Raw genomic sequence first — 21407 nt, 5'->3', positions numbered from 1 at the left:
CATAGAAAACAGGTGCAAGAGTAGGCCATTCAGCCCTTCGGGCCAGCACCGCCACTCAATGTGATCATGGCTGATCATCCAGAATCAGTACCCCATTCCTGCTTTCTCCCCGTATCCCTTGATTCCGTTAGCCCCAACTCTCTCTTGAAAACATCCAGTGAATTGGCCTCCACTGTCTCTGTGGCAGAGAATTCCACAGATTGACAAATCTCTGGGTGAAAAAAGGTCAGAGTACAACTGGCATAAAGAACTCGGGCTGTGGCTTGTCAGTAGACTGGGGCACAGTTTCCAAAGTCTCGTCACCCCTAAACAATTGTGGCTAGCTGTGTGCTCTGATAGATTAACTCACCTGTGTTGGATTAACCTGTGTCTAGTTGATCAGTCTACTAGATTAACCTGTCACTGTCAGATTATTTGTGTGATTATTTAGCCAGATAGTTTAACCCTTTGTTGCCGGAGTAGTTTCTCTGCCACCAGTCTGCCCGATACTGCAAACTGAAATGTTCATTAATTCATCATCTTTGAAAACATTAGCGACGCATTGAATGAATGAATGAATGAATGAATGAATGAATAAGTTTATCGGCCAAGTATTCACATACAAGGAATTTGCCTTGGTGCTCCACCCGCAACATGACATACAGTGACAGTTAGGAATAACACAGTGGTGCTTGTTACCAACAGGAAGTTGCAAAGAGCAGGCTTGCATCCTCCTGAAAACCAAAAGGATAAAGGGATATTCCAACGGGTGTGTTTAAATTGATTAACAGATGTAATAATAATAGATCAAACGGAGCCATTTCATTCGGCAGAACACAAAGTGCTGGAGGAACTCAGTGGGTCAGGCAGAACCTGGGGAGGGAATGGACAGGTGAAGTTTCGGATCGGGAATCAGTCTACAGAAGTGTCCCAACCCGAAACGTGGGTGTCCACTCCCTCTCCGGGTGCTGCCTGACCTGCTGTGTTCCTCCAGCACTTTGTGCTTTGCTCAGGATCCCAGCATCTGCGGTTTATAGTGTCTCCGTGAAGCCACCTCCTTCGTGGGATTAGGGTTAAACTCTTGAATCAGAAAAAGACACAGTAACTAGGCGGGTGGAGAACAAGAAGGGTCTCGACCTGAAACGTCACCCATTCCTTCTCTCCCCAAAGATGCTGCCTGTCCCGCTGAGTTACGCCAGCTTTTTGTGTCTAACTTCAGTTGAAACTAGCAGCTGCAGTTGCTTCCTACACACGGATAGGTGACCCTTTGAGCTGGGTCCCTACTTCAGACTGAATACCAAAGATCCTATAGCGAGCAAGATAGATCATTCGACGAAAAAGAATTAGTACGGTCATGGGCAGATCCATGGGTAATTTTCGGCCCCATTTCCGTAACCGGCTTCCGTCTCCGCACCAAAGATCCCGTAGCAGAGCAAAGATACTAGTGCGGAGACGGAAGCCGGTTACGGAAACATCCTCGTAAAAATAAAAGTAAAAATCTTCTCCCCATTTTCAGAATTAAAATTGTTCCCCCACAACGTTGATTACACTGCGAGTCGGGTTACTAAAATGGCCCACGTTCCGCTCCGTTGCGTACTACATGTCAGCCCATTACATTTAGTCTATCTTGCTCCGCTATAGGATTTTTGCTGAATACAATGTACAATTGTAAATTGGAGACCCACCTAAGCGTTGGAATGTGTCAGCCTCCAGCAGTCAGTAGATATATGCTGGTGTGCATAGAAACTGATCCAAAGGCCTACTCCACAATGTGTAGGAAGGAACTGCAGATGCTGGTTTTAAATTGAAGATAGACACAAAATGCTGGAGTAACTCAGCCGGACAGGCAGCATCTCTGGGGAGAGAAGGAATGGGTGACGTTTCGGGTCTGAGAAGGGGTGTCGACCCAAAACGTCACCCATTCCATCCCTCCAGAGATGCTGCCTGGCCCGCTGAGTTACTCCAGAAATTTGTGTCTATATTCGGCCTTCTGCACAATGTTAGATTATGAAGTGAGATCGATCGTGACCTTGAGTCCTTCAGACTTGGCAGAAGCATCTGCTAACAGCACAGTATACTGCAGCAGGGCAGTGAACTGAAGCTGTTAGAATAGGCGTGGAGGGACACAAGCGTGGGTGGTGATGTAAGGGCTGGCCTACCAGCTATCATTCAGCATGTTACTAATACTTCACGATGATAATGTTCACTCAAATGGTGACATCCTTTTAACGATTCAAGAAACAGGCCTTTAATCGCAGGGCTTTACTGCAAATGTAATGAATGCTTTGAATCTCCTGCCTGGAGTAATTCATTTGCCGTTAGCTTCATTCTAACAATCTTCCTGATGAGTGTCTGCTGGCAGGCTCGGAGCTCATTTCATTAATTGATTTCCAAAGCTTTAAATTGCAGTGCGATCGTCAGTGAAAATATCACAGCTTTGAGATAATCGTGGGGAGAATCCTGCTGCAGATGAAGGTTTAACGCTGTCGTGACGATTTTTCGAAAAATTAATATTCACAGGTGATAGGAGCAGAATTAGGCCATTCTGCCCATCAAGTCTACTCCGCCATTCAATCATGGCTGATCTATCTCTCCCTCCTAACTCCATTCTCCTGCCTTCTCCCCATAACCCCTGACACACCCATACCAATCAAGAATCTATCTATCTCTGCCTTAAAAATATCCATTGACTTGGCCTCCACAGCCTTCTGTAGCAATGCAGGGGGTGAATGAGGCTGCAAAGCTTGATGCTAGAAAATAAAGTAATGCCCCTGTCCCACTTAGGAAACCTAAACAGAAACCTCTGGAGACTTTGCGCCCCACCCAAGGTTTCCGTGAGGTTCCCGGAGGTTTTTGTCAGTTTCCCCACCTGCTTCCACTACCTGCAACCTCCGGCAACCACCTGCAACCTCTGGGAACCGCACGGAATCCTTGGATGGGGCGCAAAGTCTCCAGAGGTTTCTGTTCAGGTTTCCTAAGTGGGACAGGGGCATTAGGTTGCATCAAGCAAGCAAGTTTATTTATATCGCACATTTCAACAACAAGGCAATTCAAAGTGCTTTACACAAAACAATCAAAAGCAATTAAAACACCATTAAAAAGAGTAAATAAAAACAAGCTAAAATAGAATAAGACGTATAAAATACAAGAATAAAAATTACAGTGCCATATTAGAAAATAATTATTTAATTTAACTAAAATTGAAATTAATTAAAAGCAGCATCAAGGAGAAAAGTCTTCAGCCCCGATTTAAAAGGACTGAGATTTGGAGCACCTGCATTTTTCAGGAAGTTTGTTCCACCTATATGGTGCATAAAAACTAAACGCTGCTTCTCCAAGTTTAGCTCTGACTCTGGGGACAGAAAGCATCAGGCTTAAGCAAAAGGTTCGGAGTTTAGCCTAAACACAAATTCACCATTTGAGGTCACCAGTGTTCAGACAATGATCCAAGATGGCGGCTAGCGCAGGCGACTCTTTGTGTGCCCGTCGCAGAGGTGGTTCAGCAATCACGCATTACCAATGATCCAACTCTTTGAGATCTCCACTCCAACAGCAGCGTTTTTTACTTTATCTCAAGTGAGTTTATTGTCATGTGTCCCTGTATAGGACAATGAAATTCTTGCTTTGCTTCAGCACACAGAACATAGTAGGCATTGACTACAAAACAGATCAGCGTGTCCATATACCATGATATAAATATATACACACATGAATAAATAAAATGATAAAGTGCAAATAACAGATAATGGGTTATTAATAATCAGAGTTTTGTCCGAGCCAGGTTTAATAGCCTAATGGCTGTGGGGAAGTAGCTTATCCTGAACCTGGTTGTTGCAGTCTTCAGGCTCCTGTACCTTCTACCTGAAGGTAGCAGGGAGATGAGTGTGTGGCCAGGATGGTGTGGGTCTTTGATGATGCTACCAGCCTTTTTGAGGCAGCGACTGCAATAAATCTCCTTGATGGAAGGAAGGTCAGAGCTGATGATGGACTGGGACAGTGTTTACTACCTTTTGTAGTCTCTTCCTCTCCAATTGGACACTGTTGACAGCTCGATTGTAATCATGTGTTGACTTTCCGCTGACTGGTAGCACACAGCTGAATCTTTTCCCTCTACCTCGGCACACGTGACAATAAACTCAACTCAACCCAAGACCTGAGGAATGTTTTCAGTCAACCAAGCAGAGATTCAAGAGTCGATCCATTCTATTTATTGAAAGATATAGAATGGAAACTGACGCTTTGTCCCATCGAATCCACGCCGACCACCGATTGCCCATTCACATGACTGCAATGTTATCCCAATTTTGCATCCACTCCCTACACACTAGCGGCAATTTACAGAGGCTGGTTTACAATTTACAGAACCGGAAAACACGCACGTCTTTGGGATGTGGGAGGAAACTGGAGCACCCGGAGGGAAACCCACGCCGTCGCGGGGAGAACGTGCAAACTCCACATAGATGGTACCCAGGGTCAGGACCGAACCTGGGTCTCCGGCGCCGTGAGGCAGTGTCTCTACCACTGTGTTTCCCAATAGTTAGGAAACTATTACCTGCAATAAGAGGCCGGTGAAGACTGCTGGCGGGATCGGTTTTACGTCACGTAGTCCTGTGGAAGTCCACGCGCGTCACGAGGGTTGTGGGGGGGGGCTTTCCCCGTGGTAACTGGTGGTCTCTCTCTCTCTCGGCAGATTTCTGGTTAGTTTCATGGTGGACGCCCGAGGGGGCTCCATGAGAGGCAGCCGCCACAACGGGATGCGTGTCATCATACCGCCACAGACCTGCAACGCCCCCACGCGCATCACCTGCCGCCTGGTCAAGTCCCAGAAGCTGGTGAGCCCACCGCCACTGGTGGAAGGAGAAGGGCTGGGGAGCAGAGTGGTCGCACTGGGACCGGCCGGGACTCGCTTCCAGGCGTAAGTGTATCTGTCTTGTCCAGCGTACCCATGGTGGAGGACTTCTAGTGTAGAGATACCGTGCGGAAACAGGCCCTTCAGCCCATTGACCTGCAATCACCAGTTCTATCCCACACGCATTAAACATTATACCTTTGATATCTTGTATCTGTATACTGTTTAGTGTTTTTATTGACTGGATAGCATGCAACGAAAAGCCTTTCACTGTACCTCCATACACGTGACAATAATACTCTAAACAAAACTAAAGTGAGTTCTCTACTAGAACCGGACCAGTCCATATCCCTTGATTCCCATAATCTCCAGAAATCAGAAATGCATCTCCAGAAATCTATTAATGTTATGTACAGTATTCTGATGGCAATAATTGCGGTGGAATGAACAAACAGAAGTCTGATGTGGAATATGTTATAGGAGTACAATTAGGCCATTCGGCCCATCTAGTCTCCACCATTCAATCATGGCTGATCTCTTCCTCCTAATCCTATTTTCCTGCCTTCTTCCCATAACCCTTCACACCCATTTTAATCAAGAATTTGTCTACCTCTGCTTAAAAACATCCACTAACGTGGGCTCCACAGCCCTCTGTGGCAATGAGTTCCACAGATTATCTCTCCTCCATCTAAAGAAGTTCCTCATCACCTCCTTTCTAAGAGAGCGCCCTTTAATTCTGAGGCTGTGACCTCTGTTCCTAGACTCTCCCACCAGTGGAAACATCCTCTCCACATCCACTCCCTATGCCTTTCATGCCTCTCAACAAGTTAGCAATTTAAACCAAGTGTCAATTCTTGAATTAAGTTGATGATTACATTTTGGTCGTTCTCCAAGGCTGAGTGTTTTCAAAACATAGAAAATAGGTGCAGGAGTAGGCCATTCGGCCCTTCGAGTCAGCGCCGCCATTCAATATGATCATCCAAAATCATTCATTCCCTCGTTGCTGCTCTATCCCCATATCCCTTGATTCCCTTAGCCCTAAGAGCTGTATCTAACTCTCTCTTGAAAATTCATTGAATACAGTGTTCTCCGCTGTATTCCCCCAGTGAATGTAATTGACTTCTTGTTCCACCGTGGCCCTCCCTCTCTGTTCATCCAGCCCCGTCATTGTGGAGATCCCGCACTTTGCCTCGGTGGAGCACTCGGACCGAGAGCTGGTGGTCTTCCGCAGCGAGAACGGATCGACGTGGAAGGACCACCGGAACTGCTGTGGGTCGGAGCAGCTGGAGCAACTCCTGAGTGGAATGGACGAAGGTAAAGATGCGCTGGGGTCTGGGGAGCGGGCCGTGGAGACTGGCTCCCAAACCATGGCTGGCTTTCATACATTTGTATGGGACAGGAGCTGAATTAGGCCATTCAGCCCATCAGGTCCACTCTGCCTTTCAATCATGGCTGATCTTTCTATTGTGTCTATTCTGGTAGACCTCCTCTCCAAAGTCTCATCTCTCGCAGCCAGGGGTAACGTTGGCAGATGCCTGCTAGACCTCTCTCTAAAGCCTCCATATCCTTCCTGCCAGGCTATTTAAAGTGATTTAAATCTGTGACAGAGCCAAGCTGGGATTTGAACTTCTAGCGATCTTTTCATGACTAGAACCATCTCTCACAATTCAGGATAGACACAAAAAGCTGGAGTAACTCATGGGACAGGCAGCATCTCTGGAGAGAGGGAATGGGTGACGTTTTGGGTTGAGACTCTTAGTTTAGTTTAGAGTGGAAACAGGCCCTTCGGCCCACCGGGTCCGTGCCGACCAGCGATCCCCGCACAATAACACCCACTAGGGACAATTTTTACATTTACCAAGCCAATTAAACCTACAAACCTGTACGTCCTTCTTTGGAGTGTGGGAGGAAACCGAAGATCTCGGAGAACCGAGGAAACCTGTCCTATGCATGTACCATGTGTTCAGACAGTGTATGTTCAGAAAGAAGCCAGTCTTAGTAACAAACAAGATCTCGGAGACCACACAGGTCACAGTGAGAACATACAAACTCCGAGCAGACCACACCTGTAGTCGGGATCGAACCCGGGTCTCTGGAGCTGCATTTGCCGTAAGTCAAGTCAAGTCAAGTCAAGTTTATTTGTCACATACACATACGAGATGTGCAGTGAAATGAAAGTGGCAATGCTCGCGGAACAACAAAACAACCAAACAAATTATAAACACAATCATAACACACATATTATTTTACATAATAAATAATAGAAGGAAAAACGTTCTGTACAGTTAGTCCCTGGTGAGAAAGGCGTTTACAGTCCGAATTGCCTCTGGGAAGAAACTCCTTCTCAACCTCTCCGTTCTCACTGCATGGCAACGGAGGCGTTTGCCTGACCGTAGCGGCTGGAACAGTCTGTTGCAGGGGTGGAAGAGGTAAGGCAGCAACTCTACTGCTGCACCACCGTGACTTCTCTGCATTCAGGAGGAGCGTTGGCAGATGCCTTGTACTGACCATGGCTTTGTGTCCCTACAGATCTGGACTCGACGGACGAGCTGGATCGCAAACGCATTTGCCGCATCACGTCCATGGACTTCCCGCTCTACTTTGCCATCGTGTCCCGGATCAAGCAGGACACGGAGTGGATCGGGCCTGAGGGCGGGGTGGTGAGCAGCACCCTGGTACCAAAGGTCCAGACAACCTTCCCTGCGTCAGCAGTCATCAAGAAGGTCCGCCTGGGGCTGCAGGTAAGCACTCACCTTGATCTTTACAGCTGCAGTGAACTGCAATAATGTTCCTCAACATTTCATCTTTAACGGCCTGTCCCACTTTCACGACCGCTGCCAAGTTTGCCCTCGACTCATACTCGCAGCATGGTCGTCACGAGGTCGTAGGAGGCCGTAGGTAGGTCATAGCTGACAATAAATGTGAACACTTTGAACTTGAAATAGGAGAGATATAAGGTGAAACACAAGAGAAATATCTTGCTGGTTACACAAAAAAGCTGGAGAAACTCAGCGGGTGCAGCAGCATCTATGGAGCGAAGGAAATAGGCAACGTTTCGGGCCGAAACCCTTCTTCAGTCTGAAGGAAATAGGCAACGTTTCGGGCCGAAACCCTTCTTTAGACTGAAGGAAATAGGCAACGTTTCGGGCCGAAAACCTTCTTTAGACTGAAGGAAATAGGCAACGTTTCGGGCCGAAACCCTTCTTTAGACTGAAGGAAATAGGCAACGTTTCGGGCCAAAACCCTTCTTTAGACTGGAGGAAATAGGCAACGTTTCGGGCCGAAACCCTTCCGGGTTTCGGCCCGAAACGTTGCCTATTTCCTTCGCTCCATAGATGCTGCTGCACCCGCTGAGTTTCTCCAGCTTTTTTGTGTAACCTTCGATTCTCCAGCATCTGCAGTTCCCTCTTAAACACAGAAATATCTTGCTGTTTACCATGTGATGCAGCAAGTTGAAAGGTTAAAGGAATGTCTCCCCAGTCTTGAGAGAGTCATGGTCACACAGAGGGAGAAACAGGCCCTTCAGCCCAACATGTTTGTGCTATCCATCAAGGCACATATCTTTACAAATCCCATTTGCCAGCACTTTTCCCTGCAGTGTAGGATAGAACTAGTGTAGGTCTCGGTGGGCCGAAGGGCCTGTTTGCACACTGTATCTCCAAAACTAAACCAAACTGAACTACGGAATGGTCTGGAAGGTTTAGTTGTGTGACCAGTGTGCGTGACTCTCTAATGGCATTGGATGTTGATAATAACTCTTTCCAAAGTACCTTAAATCCTAGAGGATCATCAAACATTTAAAATACTTAAAAAATATATTTTGTCACAGTCGAGTGGTTGCAATTCACCCCCAGTTCGATGTTTGATATTCCATTTGTACTAGGACTTTGTTCAATTCACAGGATGTGAGCATTTTGATCTATAAAATGCCACTGGGTATCTGGGTATCTTTCCAGAACTTTTAAAACTGAACTAAATGTGTAGGAAGGAACTGCAGATGCTGGTTTAAACCAAAGATAGGTACAAAATGCTGGAGTAACTCAGCGGGGCAGGCAGCATCTCTGGAGAGAAGGAATGGGTGACGTTTCTGGTCGAGACCCTTCCTCGTTGAAATGACCATGGTAGAGTAAAAAGGGAGAGACAAAGTCTGAAATCAAATTCATAAATTAAACATTGACACAAAACGTCACCCATCCCTTCTCTCCAGAGATGCTGCCTGTCCCACTGAGTTACTCCAGCTATTTGTGTCTAAGTGAACTAAACCCATTGATGTATTCGAACCTGTACCATTGATGTGTTCTCTCTGTCCTGGGTCTCCTCCATGGCCAGAGCGAGCAACACCGGAAATTGGAGGAACAGCACCTCATATTCCGCTTGGGGAGTCTGCATCCTGGGGGCATGAACATTGAATTCTCCCAATGTTGTTTGTCCTTGCTGTCTCCTCCCCTTCCTCAGCCCTCCTGCTGTCTCCTCCCATCCCCAGCCTTCGAGCTCCTCCTCCCTTTTCCTTTCTTCTCCCTACCCCCCCATCCCGGATCAGTCTGAAGAAGGGTTTCGGCCCGAAACGTTGCCTTTTTCCTTCGCTCCATAGATGCTGCTGCACCCGCTGAGTTTCTCCAGCTTTTTTGTGTACCTTCGATTTTCCAGCATCTGCAGTTCCTTCTTAAACACGATGTGTTAGTACCTGATGGTCATGTCTTTCCCCAGGCCCAGCCTATTCCCGACGAGCTGGTGACAAAGTTGGTGGGTAACCAGGCAACCTTCAGTCCGATTGTAACGGTGGAGCCACGGAGAAGGAAATTCCACATCCCGATAGGTCTCTGCATCCCACTGCCGCCCTCGTGGAGGAACAGCCGGCAGAACAGCTGTGAAGGCGACGAGACCAGCCTGAGACTCCTGTGCAGCGTCATAGGTCAGTCCACCTCATCCCCTCTCCACAGCTTGTGGTGAACCTCACACAGGCGGTGAACTTCACACACAAGTTCATGTTGCTTTATCTTCAGAACAAACTTCCCTAGTTACAACATAGTTGCAAGGGCGACACGGTGGCACAGCGGTAGAGTTGCTGCCTCAAGAGTGCACTTTCGAGTTCATTTTAAAATTCTTTTATTTGTTTTTAACTCATTGAATGGCCTCGCCCCGCCTTACCCCTCTGAGCTGCTCCACCTATATGCTCCTACCTGGTGCCTCAGGTCAGCGGATCAGCTGCTCCTTGAGGTACCAAGGTCTAAGCGGAAGCTCAGAGGGGATAGAGCCTTTTCTGTTGCTGCCCCGGCACTCTGGAACACCTTGCCGCTGCAGATCAGACAGGCCCCTTCACTGTCCATCTTTAAATCCTCCCTAAAAACTCACTTTTATTCACTGGCTTTCGACACTGGCTGAGACATTGTTCCTGTTTTAGTGCTTTTAACGTCTTTTAATTTTTTACTGTTTTTATAGTCCTGTCGTCTTAATGGTTTTAGTAGTTTGTAATAACTTTTTGTTGATTTCCCATGTACAGCACATTGTGGTAACTGATGTTGTCTAAAAGCGCTTTATAAATAAAGTTATTATTATTATTATTATTATTATTGTTAAGGGGCTGTCCCACTGTACGAGGTAATTCAAGAGCTCTCCTGAGTTTCCCCTGATTCGAACTCAGAGAATTACAGTAATAGCCGCTCATAGGTATTCCGGGCTCTCGTGGACATTTTTCAACTTGAAAAAACTTTACGAGTTTACCACGTACCTGCCGTTAGTGTTACGAGCGGCTAAGAGACGTCCTGAGCTCCGTCGTACCTGCTACGTATTTACCACGAGTTTGATTTTTTTTTAAACTCAGGAGAGCTATTGGGTAAACTCATATAGTGGGACAGGCCCTTTACAGTGCTTGCATGCCCGTAGATCCGGGTTCGATCCCCACTACGGGTGCTGTCTGTACGGAGTTTGCACGTTCTCCCCGTGACCTGCATGGGGTTTTCTCCGAGATCTTCGGTTTGTAGGTTAATTGGCTTGGCTTTGTACACTTGGTATGAGTGTAAATTGTCCAGAGTGTGTGTAGGCGTGTGTTAATGTGCGGGGATTCAGAGGGCTGAAGGGCCTGTTTCCGTGCTGTATCGCTAAACTAAACTAAGCTAACATCAACAGGGGTCTCACTAGAACGATTGCCCGCTGACCAAAACGCCTTTATATCATTTCATACCTTGTTTTCCCCTTTATCTCTATCACACATGCTCATTCCAACGAGGAAGTGTCTAGATACGAAACGTCACCCATTCCTTCTCTCCAAAGATGCTGCCTGTCCCGTTGAGTTACTCCAGCATTTTGTGTCTGTCTTCGGTGTGCAATGATGCCTTTATTGGTGTGTGCAAAGGTGCAAACACATAATGAAGTTCCTGTCTCAGAAACAGTCCAGTCGAGTATTGCATCGAACAGCACCTCATATTTTGCTTGGGTAGTTTACATCCCAGTGGTATGAACATTGACTTCTCCAATTCCAGATAGTCCTTGCTTTCTCCCTCCTTCCCCTCCCCATTCCCAGCTCCCGCACAAGCCTACTGCCTCTATTCTACCTGTACCTGCATCTCCATTCCCTTTCTTTCTCTTTCCTCTCGTCCCGACTCTCTCCCGTTTCTCGTTCCAGCCTCCTGCCTGACATCATCCAGTGTCCATTCAGAGGGCCAGCCATGAGTGCAGGATGTAAAATAGTACACATGCGGCTTGTCGGCAGAATATTCTCCAAGCGTTCCGTCGTGGCTGGCTGTGCAAACAGAAACCGAGCGTGCGATTTGTTGCGGAGACAGAGGAAAGCGCTCTGTCACTCTGCCCGGAGATGGCAATAATGGTGTTGGTCTCGTTGACCCGTGCGTGCATTGATTCTGCTCAGAACAACAGCCGGCTCCTCTCCCTGCCCTGTAGAACGGAGCGGTTCAGGAGATCCTTCACCCCTGCAGCCATTAGATTTTATAATACTGACCGCTAGGTTGTAGGGGGATGCTTTTTTGCATTTTTTAATTTTTAATTGTTAATTATTGCTCTTTTTAAGTATTTAATGCTCTCAGGTCCACATGGTATTTTCAGTCTGCATTCGTTTTGAATGTGTGGGTTTGTTGGTTGGGGGCTTCTGGACATCTGAATTTCTCTGAGGGGATCAATAAAGTATTTATTAGTATTATTATTATTATTATTATTATTAATCCTACAGGGGGAACGGGCGCTGCCCAGTGGGAGGATATCACAGGGACCACCAAACTCCTCCATGCTAACGACTGCGTAAATTTCACCACCAATGTATCGGCAAGGTGAGCAGTGTTCCTGGAGTTAGAACGCGGTGCCGCTGTCTGAAAAAAGCTCTGAGAATAGATACGGACAAACTGCATCCCCTCCACATACACCTGGATCTCCTGCCATCAGGCAAGAGGTACCATAGCATCAAAGCCCGGACTACCAGACTGCTAAACGGCTTCCTGCCACAGGCTGTGAGGCTGCTAAACAGTCACTCTGTACTCACAGTCACCTGATTCTGCGGCTTTGCACTGACATTGTGATAACTCTGGCACTGGCCACTCAAATCAGCTGCCCCGGACATTTTAATGATTGTTTTTTCTATATTTTAATGTTGCTGTGTCACCTGCTTTTAACTATTTAGCTATTAGACGACAGATGGCACAATGGGCTAAGTGTTCGGCTGGTGACCGGAAGGTAGCCGGTTCGAATCCCGCTTGGAGTGCATACTGTCGTTGTGTCCTTGGGGCAAGACACTTCACCCACCTTTGCCTGTGTGTAAATGCAATGTAATTATGTGAAGCACTTTGGGGTCAATGCAAGTTGACTAAAAATGTGCTATATAAATAAGATTATATATATATATTTATTCAGGGACTGGGTGTTTTTACTGTTATTATGTGTGAAATGTTTTAAGTTTCATGTGGGATGCTCTGGTATTCCTTGGGAAATGTCTTCTCATTTTGCACTGTTCAATTGTTGCTTTGCAAGATGACAATAAGGATTGATTGATTGATTGATTGAAATGTTCAGCATGGCCATTGTGGGACGAGGGCTTGTTCCTCTGTAGGGTCATAGAGTCGTAGAGTGATTAGGTGTGGAAACAGGCCCTTCGGCCCAACTTCCCCACACTGGCCAACATGTCCCAGCTACACCAGTCCCACCTGCCAGCATTTGGTCCATATCCCTCCAAACCTGTCCTATCCATGTACCTGGTAGACAAAAGTGCTGGAGAAACTCAGCGGGTGCAGCAGCATCTATGGAGCGAAGGAAATAGGCAACGTTTCGGCCCGAAACGTTGCCTATTTCCTTCGCTCCATAGATGCTGCTGCACCCGCTGAGTTTCTCCAGCACTTTTGTCTACCTTCGATTTTCCAGCATTTGCAGTTCCGTCTTAAACACTATCCATGTACCTGCCTGTGTTCAGAAAGTGTATATTCAGAATGAAGCCAGTCTTAGTAACAAACAAGTACACAAAAGTGCCAGAGTACCTCAGCGGGTCTGGCAGCATCTCTGGTAAACATGGAGAGGTGACATTTCACGTTGTTGTCTGAGGAAGGGTGCTGACATGAAACGTCACCTATCCAGGTTCTCCAGAGTTGCTGCCTGACCCGCTGAGTTACTCCAGCACTTTGTGTCTTTTTCGGTAAACCAGCATTTGCAATCCCTCATGTCTCCAGTCTCGGTAACGGTTGCCGTGAAGTTGCTGGGTGGCTGCAAGAACCCATCTGACTCAATGTTATTTTTTTCGGAGACGATGTCTGTCGCTCATACGCATCGGACCCCTAGGTGGCACCATAGATCACCAGTTTAGTTTAGTTCAGAGATACAACGCAGAAACAAGCTCATCGGCCCACCGAGTCCGCTCCGACCAGCTATCCACACATATAAACATGATCCTACACAATTCACAATTTAGCAAGCCAAATAGCCTACAAACCTGTACGTCTTTGGAGTGTAGGAAGAAACAGGAGCACCCGGAGAAAACCCACGCAGGTCACGGGGAGAACGTACAAACTCCTTACAGACAGCACCCGTAGTCAGGATCGAACCTGGGACTCTACCTCTGCACCACAGTGCCACCCAGTTGGCTTACTCTGAAATGGCCTCTCCTGTTGGGACAACGAAGGCTAAGCAATAGGTGGCCAACCCAGAGGAAAGACTTTTTCACCCAGAGAGTTGTGAATCTGTGGAAATCTCTGCCACAGAAGGCAGTGGAAGCCAATTCACTGGATGTATTCAAGAGAGAGTTAGATATAGCTCTTAGGGCTAACGGAATATGGGGAAAAAGCAGGAACGGGTTACTGATTTTGGATGATCAGCCATGATCATATTAAATGACGGTGCTGGCTTGAAGGACTGAATGGCCTACTCCTGCAACTCCTGCAATCCAGTTAAAACGCATTTGTACTCCCTGGTTTTTGACCATGCCTGAGGCTTTGCTTCTGTTTGTGGTGTTTTTGATGTTTCTTTATTTTACATGTCTTTTCCTACTATTTCTTTTGATTGTTATTTTTGGTGTGTATTAACTTTTTTGTCAATGATTAGTGATGTACAGCACTTTGTTGCAACTATGTTTGTTTTTAAAGTGCTCTATAAATAAAATTATTATTATTATTATTATTTTCTATGTTTCTAACCTTTGAATGAATGACCAGACTATGAATGTTGTTACTATCCTGCAGGTTCTGGTTGGCAGATTGTCCCCGCACTGCGGAGGTGGTGAACTTTGCCACCCAGATCTACAACGAGCTGATGGCGGTACCCTACATGGCCAAGTTTGTGGTGTTTGCCAAGATGCACGATGGCCGTGACGGCAGGCTGCGGTGTTACTGCATGAGCGACGACAAAGTGGACAAGACCCTCGAGCAGCACGAGAATTTCACGGAAGTGGCGAGAAGCAGGGACATTGAGGTGCGTCCTCTCACCCTTCCAAAACCCCTTGCGGGTCGCTTGGTGTTCAGAATCGGTCGTTGCAAGATTCAAAATTCAAGAGAGTTTATTGTCATGTGTCACTGATGGGACAATGAAATTCTTGCTTTGCTTCAGCACAACAGAACATAGTAGGCGTGACTACAGAACAGATCAGTGTGTCCATATACCATTATATAAATATATACACACACGAATAAGTGTGAATAACAGATAATGGGCTATTAATGTTCAAAGTTTTGTCTGATCCAAGTTTAATAGCCTGATGGCTGTGGGGAAGTAGCTATTCCTGAACCTGGTCGTTGCAGTCTTCAATTGCCACAATTTATATCAATATCTAAAATAGAAACCCGCAGAGTCACAGGGAGAACGTGCATACTCCACACCAACAGCAAGGATCAAATCCCAGTTGTTGTTGAGATGCGGTGGCTTTACTTACTGTGTTAGAATCTTAAGTGTTGGCCTGGAAATCTCTTAGATTGAGTTTCATCACCCAGCCCAATTTTAAGTGAGAACGACCACTTTTAATGAGGTTTCATGGTCAGTTTATTGTCAGATGCACCAGTTAAGGTACAGTGGAATTTGAGGTACCCAGCAGCCACACTAAGTGAACAGCAGCAAGGCACACACCTACATATAATAAAAGTTAACACAAACATCCATCACAGTGGATTCCACATTCCTCACTGAGGGAGTGCAGAGACGGTTCACCAGACTGATTCCTGGGATGTCAGGACTGTCTTATGAAGAAAGACTGGATAGACTTGGTTTATACTCCCTGGAATTTAGAAGATTGAGAGGGGATCTTATAGAGAAACTTACAAAATTCTAAGGGGTTTGAAAGATTGTTCCCGATGTTAGGGAAGTCCACAGGGGTCACAGCTTAAGGATAAGGGGAAATAATGAGAAGAACTTTTTTCACACAGAGAGTGGTGAATCTCTGGAAACTCTCTGCCACAGAGGGTAGTTGAGGCCAGTTCATTGGCTATATTTAAGAGGGAGTTAGATGTGGCCATGTGGCTCAGGGGTCAGGGGGTATGGGAGAGAAGGCAGGTACGGGATACTGAGTTGGATGATCAGCCATGATCATATTGAATGGCGGTGCAGGCTCGAAGGGCCGAATGGCCTACTCCTGCACCTAATTTCTATGTTTCTATGTTTCTATGATGGAAGGCCATAAAGTTCAATCTCAATATCAAAAACAGCAATCAAACCCCTTTTTGAAAACTCACTCCTGGTAAATCTGATTTCTCTGTATAATTGCTGTCGTTGTGCATAGCAACAGGAGTAGGCCTCGAGCCTTTTCTGCCACTCGGTGTTGCCATGGTGATGTGAATGTGGACCGATTCCCATGTGGACAATGTGCCTTGTCGCTCAGTGCCTTCATTTTAAATTTGGCCATTTGTTAATGAACCGTTTGCTGGTACTTGGGGGATGTCCCTTCTCTGGTGTGGGTTGTCTCTTGAGAGGCATTGCATCCACCTGGCATTGGACTAGGCCACCATTTAATGTCTGCCAAAGATGGATCTCATCTGGGTTTCTGTGCCTTGTGTATGTACCCTGTGGTTGACTGGTCATTGGGTTCGGCAGCCAGCCCCTTGTGCTGCTCAACAAAGACAGGCATTCAAGAGAGAGTTGGATAGAGCTCTTCAGGCCAACGGAATCAAAGGATATGGGGAGAAAGCAGGAACAGGGTACTGATTCTGAATGATTGGCCATGATCATATTGAACGGTGGTGCAGGCTCGAAGGTCTGAATGACCTACTCCTGCACCTATTTTCTGTGTTTCTATGATCAGCAAGTGGCTTGGTCTTACCTCCAGAAGCCACAGCAAAAAGCAAATCTCGATTGGATAGACACTAAATGCTGCAGTAACTCAGCGGGTCTGGCAACATCTCAGGAGAGAAGGAATAGGTGACTATTCCAAGTATAATTTCTCTAATTTCAAGTAACCCTGGCGTTCCTTCTCTCTCCGTCCCTCCCCACCCTAGTCTTCCTGCGAGTATCACTGTTCGTATCCCTCGGTTGTCACCTCTGCCACAGCCAACAATGGATCATTGTGGGCTCCACCTTTACTTGGCCATCTAATTTGTTCTGAACCTCTGGTTTCCCTCTCCCCTGACTTTTGGTCTGAAGAAGTATCTCGACCCGAAATGTCACCTGTTCCTTTACTCCAGAGATGTTGCCCGACCCGCTGCGTTACTCCAGCATTTTGTGCCTACCTTCGGTGGAAACCAGCACCTGCGGTTCCTTCCTAAACTAATCTCCGTTGCTCTTTCATCGTGCGCAGGTGCGAGAGGGGATGCCGTTGTACGTGGAATGTTCCGGCAACATCGTGCCAGTGAGGAAGGCGGGGCAACAGCGGTGTTTCAACTTCCATTCCTTTAAGGAAAACCGCCTCCCTATCACCATCAAGGTCAGTCACAATGAGAGCTGGTGCAGGAAGACAGTCATAGAGTGATACAGTGCGGAAAGAGGCCCTTCAGCCCATCTTGCCCACACCGGCCAACATGTCCCATCTTGAGTTACCACTGGATAGACTTGGTTTATACTCTCTAGAATTTAGGAGATTGAGGGGGGATCTTATAGAAACTTACAAAATTCTTAAGGGGTTGGACAGGCTAGATGCAGGAAGATTGCTCCCGATGTTAGGGAAGTCCAGGACAAGGGGTCACAGCTTAAGGATAAGGGGGAAATCCTTTAAAACCGAGATGAGAAGAACTTTTTTCACACAGAGAGTGGTGAATCTCTGGAACTCTCTGCCACAGAGGGTAGTTGAGGCCACAGTTCATTGGCTATATTTAAGAGGGAGTTAGATGTGGCCCTTGTGGCTAAGGGGATTAGGGGGTATGGAGAGAAGGCAGGTATGGGATACTGAGTTGGATGATCAGCCATGATCATATTGAATGGCGGTGCAGGCTTGAAGGGCCGAATGGCCTACTCCTGCACCTAATTTCTATGTTTCTATGTTTCTATCTACACTGTCCTATCCATGTATTTGTCCGTTTCTTAAACGTTGGGATAGTCCCAGCCTCAACTACCTCCTCTGGCAGCTTGTTCCATACACCCACTGTGTGTGGAAGAGTTACCACTCACATTCCGATTAAATCTTTTTCCCTTCACCTTAAACCTATGTCCTCCTGTCTTCGATTCACCTACTGTGGGCAAGATACTCTGTGCATCTACCCGATCTATTCCTCTAAAGATTTTATACACTGTGGCGATGAGATTACAACTCATTACAGCCTGACTCAAGTAGTCCCCTCCCCCCCACCTCATCATTACCAACCCCACAACCGTTCCATAATTTTACACAACGTATGTGAACCTATAACATATATCGTAAACCAAATCGATGGTACTGGTGCATTAACAGTGTTCTGTTCTGCCCCTGAAGGCTGTGTAGGTTCCTGTCACTATTAATCATATTAATATGTGTATACTAACAGCGGCATATTGACCATAAATCTCTTGGCCGTTCATCGTCCTAGGCTCCAGAGCACATTGACAGTAAATTAGCAGAAGGTGGACAAAAATGCCGGAGGAACTCAGCGGGTGAGGCAGCATCTATGGAGCGAAGGAATAGGTGACGTTTCGGGTCTCGACCCTTCTTCACGACCTGAAACGTCACCTATTCCTTTGTTCCATAGATGCTGCCTCACCCGCTGAGTTTCTCCAGCATTTTTGTCCACCTGCTATTTTCCCAGCATCTGCAGTTCTTTCTGAGACGGTAAATTAGCAGTACAGTAAACTCTAATTTTAACCCACGTCTTTACAACGGATTTTGGTTACAGCGGACAAACCTACCGATGGGTGCCGATGCCAGTCCCGTCTCACGGAAACAGTCCATTCGGCCCACTGAGTCCATGCCGACCTGCGATCACCCCGTACGCTAACACTACCCTACACACTCGGGACAATTTATTATTTTCTATCTATGAAGAGAGAGTGCTTTATACTTGTCTTTATACTAGACGACAGATGGCACAATGGGCTAAGTGTTCGGCTGGCGACCGGAAGGTAGCCGGTTCGAATCCCGCTTGGAGTGCATACTGTCGTTGTGTCCTTGGGGCAAGACACTTCACCCACCTTTGCCTGTGTGTAAATGTAATGTAATTATGTGAAAGCACTTTGGGGTCAATGCAAGTTGACTATAAATGTGCTATATAAATAAGATTATTATTATTGTCTTTACCTTTGTCCAGGTGAGGGACCTCAGCAAGGACCACGCTGGCCACATCTCCTTCCTTCGCAAGCCCACGAAATACGAGGATCTACAGCACATCATCTGTAACCTGAACATCACCATGCCTCCATGCGTGAAGGTAAGGTATTGTTGCCCCGGAGGTTCACTGGCCCAGAGGGTAGCTAAACATTGCGTGTGGCGTCCACAGCCTAAAGTTGCAAGACAACTTGTTCTGTTTGATCTTCTGTTTGTGCACGCCAGGTTGATTGCACTCGTTGAAACAGGGTGGACCGCGTGAAGGTTGCAATCCTCCACCCCTAGCTAAACACGAAGCACTTGCTAACACTGGGCCCGCGACTTTAATATTCTAGTGCTGAGAAGCTGAGCAGAAAATCCGCCCATGTTTCCATTCCGCTCATTACTCCAAAGGCACTATTCTCAAAGGGACGGGCTCATGACACTGTTGGCGGTAGAATTGCTGCAGCGCTTGCAGCGTCGGAGACCCGGGTTCGATCCCGACTACGGGTGCTGTCCTTATGGAGTTTGTACGTTCTCCCCGTGACCTTGTGTGTTTTCTCCAAGATCTTCAGTTTCCTCCCGCTCTCCAAAGACGTACAGGTTTGTAGATTAATTGGCTGGGTATAAGTGTAAATTGGCCCTAGTTTGTATGTAGGATAGTGTTAATTTGTGAGGATCGCTGGTCGGTGTGGACTCGGTGGGCCGAAGGGCCTGTTTCTGCGCTGGTATCTCTAAACTAAACATGCTTTTTTTCCTTTAAGGCAGCAGATTCTGAAGGATGTGTAAATGAGCTGCCTAAAACTATGGACAGTTGTGGGGTGGGTGATGTGGAGAGATGGGAGGTGGGGGGAGAATGAGGGAGCTTTGCCTCAGGAGTCAGTACGTGAAGCTGCTCAGCTTTCAACTGCGTGACTACTAGCTGCAGAGAGCCGGGGCTGCAACGAGCTGCGATGTTGGCGTCTGCCGTATATTCTAAGTGCGTTCTCTCTCCTGCCAGGTGGATGGGAGTGAGGAGCGACGTCGCAACTTGACCCCGTTGGCCCTCCGTGAGCGATACAACACGCTGACCGAACCGGCCATGGGTAAGAGCCTGTCCCACTTACACAACCTTGTCTCGCAAATTACACAACCTCGTGCTCGCTTGAGGCGTACGGGCCCCGTATGGCCATGGGGGCCGGTCCCACTTAGAAGCGTGGAGTTGTGCGGGTTTGTTCATGAGTCGCTGCCCTTACAGCGCTTGCAGCGCCGGAGACCCGGGTTCGATCCCGACTACGGGCGCTGTCTGTACGGAGTTTGTACGTTCTCCCCGTGACCGCGTGACTTTTCTCCGAGATCTCCAGTTTCCTCCCACATTCTAAAGACATACAGGTTTGTAGGTTATTTGGCTTGGTGTATGTGTAAACTGTCCCTAGTGTGTGTAGGATAGTGTAAGTGTGCGGGGATCGCTGGTCCGAGTGGACTCGGTGTGCTGAATGGCCTGTTTCTGTGCTGTATCTATAAATTAAACTAAACTACTCTTGAGAAATGGGAGTTGGGAGAGAGGTGTAACAAGTTGCCAAACCCATGTCAGACACAAAGTACTGGAGTAACTCAGCGGGACAGGTAGCGTCTGTGGAGAACATGGATCGCACGTGGGCCCTTCTTCAGACCCGAAAAAATCACCTGTCCATGTTCTCCAGAGATGCCGCCTAACCCGCTGAGTTACTCCAGTACGTTGCGTCTTTTTTTGTAAGGCAGCATCTGCAGTTCCTTGTGTCTGCTGAGTCAATATTGTCTGCTTTACACATCTCCACACTGACACTGTTTCAGAGTTGCTGGTCGTACATCTGCCGGTCGGGCAGCACAGTGACAGAGTAACTGCCTTACAATGTCAGAGACCTGGGAACGATCCTAACCACGTGCTATCTGTACAGAGTTTATGCGTTGTTCCCACTGTGAAAATGTGGGTTTTCACCACGTATCCCCCCCCCCACACACTCCAAAGATTCAAGATTCAAGATTCAATTTAATTGTCATTTGGACCCCTTGAGGTCCAAACGAAATTCCGTTTCTGCAGCCATACATTACAAACAAATAGACCTAAGACTTCAACATAATTTACATAAACGTCCATCACATCGCTGTGATGGAAGGCCAAAAAAAACTTATCTCTCCACTGCACTCTCACCCCCCCCCCCCCCGATGTCAGAGACAAAGTCAAAGCCCCCGGCTGGCGATGGCGATTGTCCCGCGGCCATTTAAGCCACGCCGGGTGGTGCGAGGTCGCACACCGGGTCTTGGTGTTGGAGCCCCCGGCGTGCGCTCGCAGAGTCCCGCGGCCATTCCAAGCCGCGCGGGGCGGTGCTGTAAGGCCCCGCTCCAGGAGCTGTTCGACCCCGCAACTCGGGCGGGAGAAGTCGCCGTTGCGAGAGCCCTGAAAAGCGGTCTCCCTCCAGGGACCCGCGGGTTCCCGGTGCCGCC

The 21407-nt window shown here is 47.3% G+C and overlaps 1 protein-coding gene across 1 annotated transcript in view; it reads left to right on the top strand.

The window, feature by feature from the left end:
- The window catches only part of LOC129713324 (ankyrin-1-like), a 135106-nt gene that overhangs the window by 70618 nt on the left and 43081 nt on the right, over window positions 1–21407 (top strand). The window contains exons 28-36 of the mRNA XM_055662297.1: window positions 4670–4894; window positions 5988–6142; window positions 7358–7569; window positions 9536–9740; window positions 12012–12108; window positions 14497–14725; window positions 17034–17159; window positions 18949–19068; window positions 19945–20029. Of these exons, the coding sequence (XP_055518272.1) occupies window positions 4670–4894; window positions 5988–6142; window positions 7358–7569; window positions 9536–9740; window positions 12012–12108; window positions 14497–14725; window positions 17034–17159; window positions 18949–19068; window positions 19945–20029 (1454 nt within the window). The remainder of the gene's footprint in view (window positions 1–4669; window positions 4895–5987; window positions 6143–7357; window positions 7570–9535; window positions 9741–12011; window positions 12109–14496; window positions 14726–17033; window positions 17160–18948; window positions 19069–19944; window positions 20030–21407) is intronic.

Source organism: Leucoraja erinacea, chromosome 35 (genome assembly GCF_028641065.1).
Source record: "Leucoraja erinacea ecotype New England chromosome 35, Leri_hhj_1, whole genome shotgun sequence".
Taxonomy (NCBI): domain Eukaryota; kingdom Metazoa; phylum Chordata; class Chondrichthyes; order Rajiformes; family Rajidae; genus Leucoraja; species Leucoraja erinaceus.
This window is presented reverse-complemented; position numbering and strand designations above follow the sequence as displayed.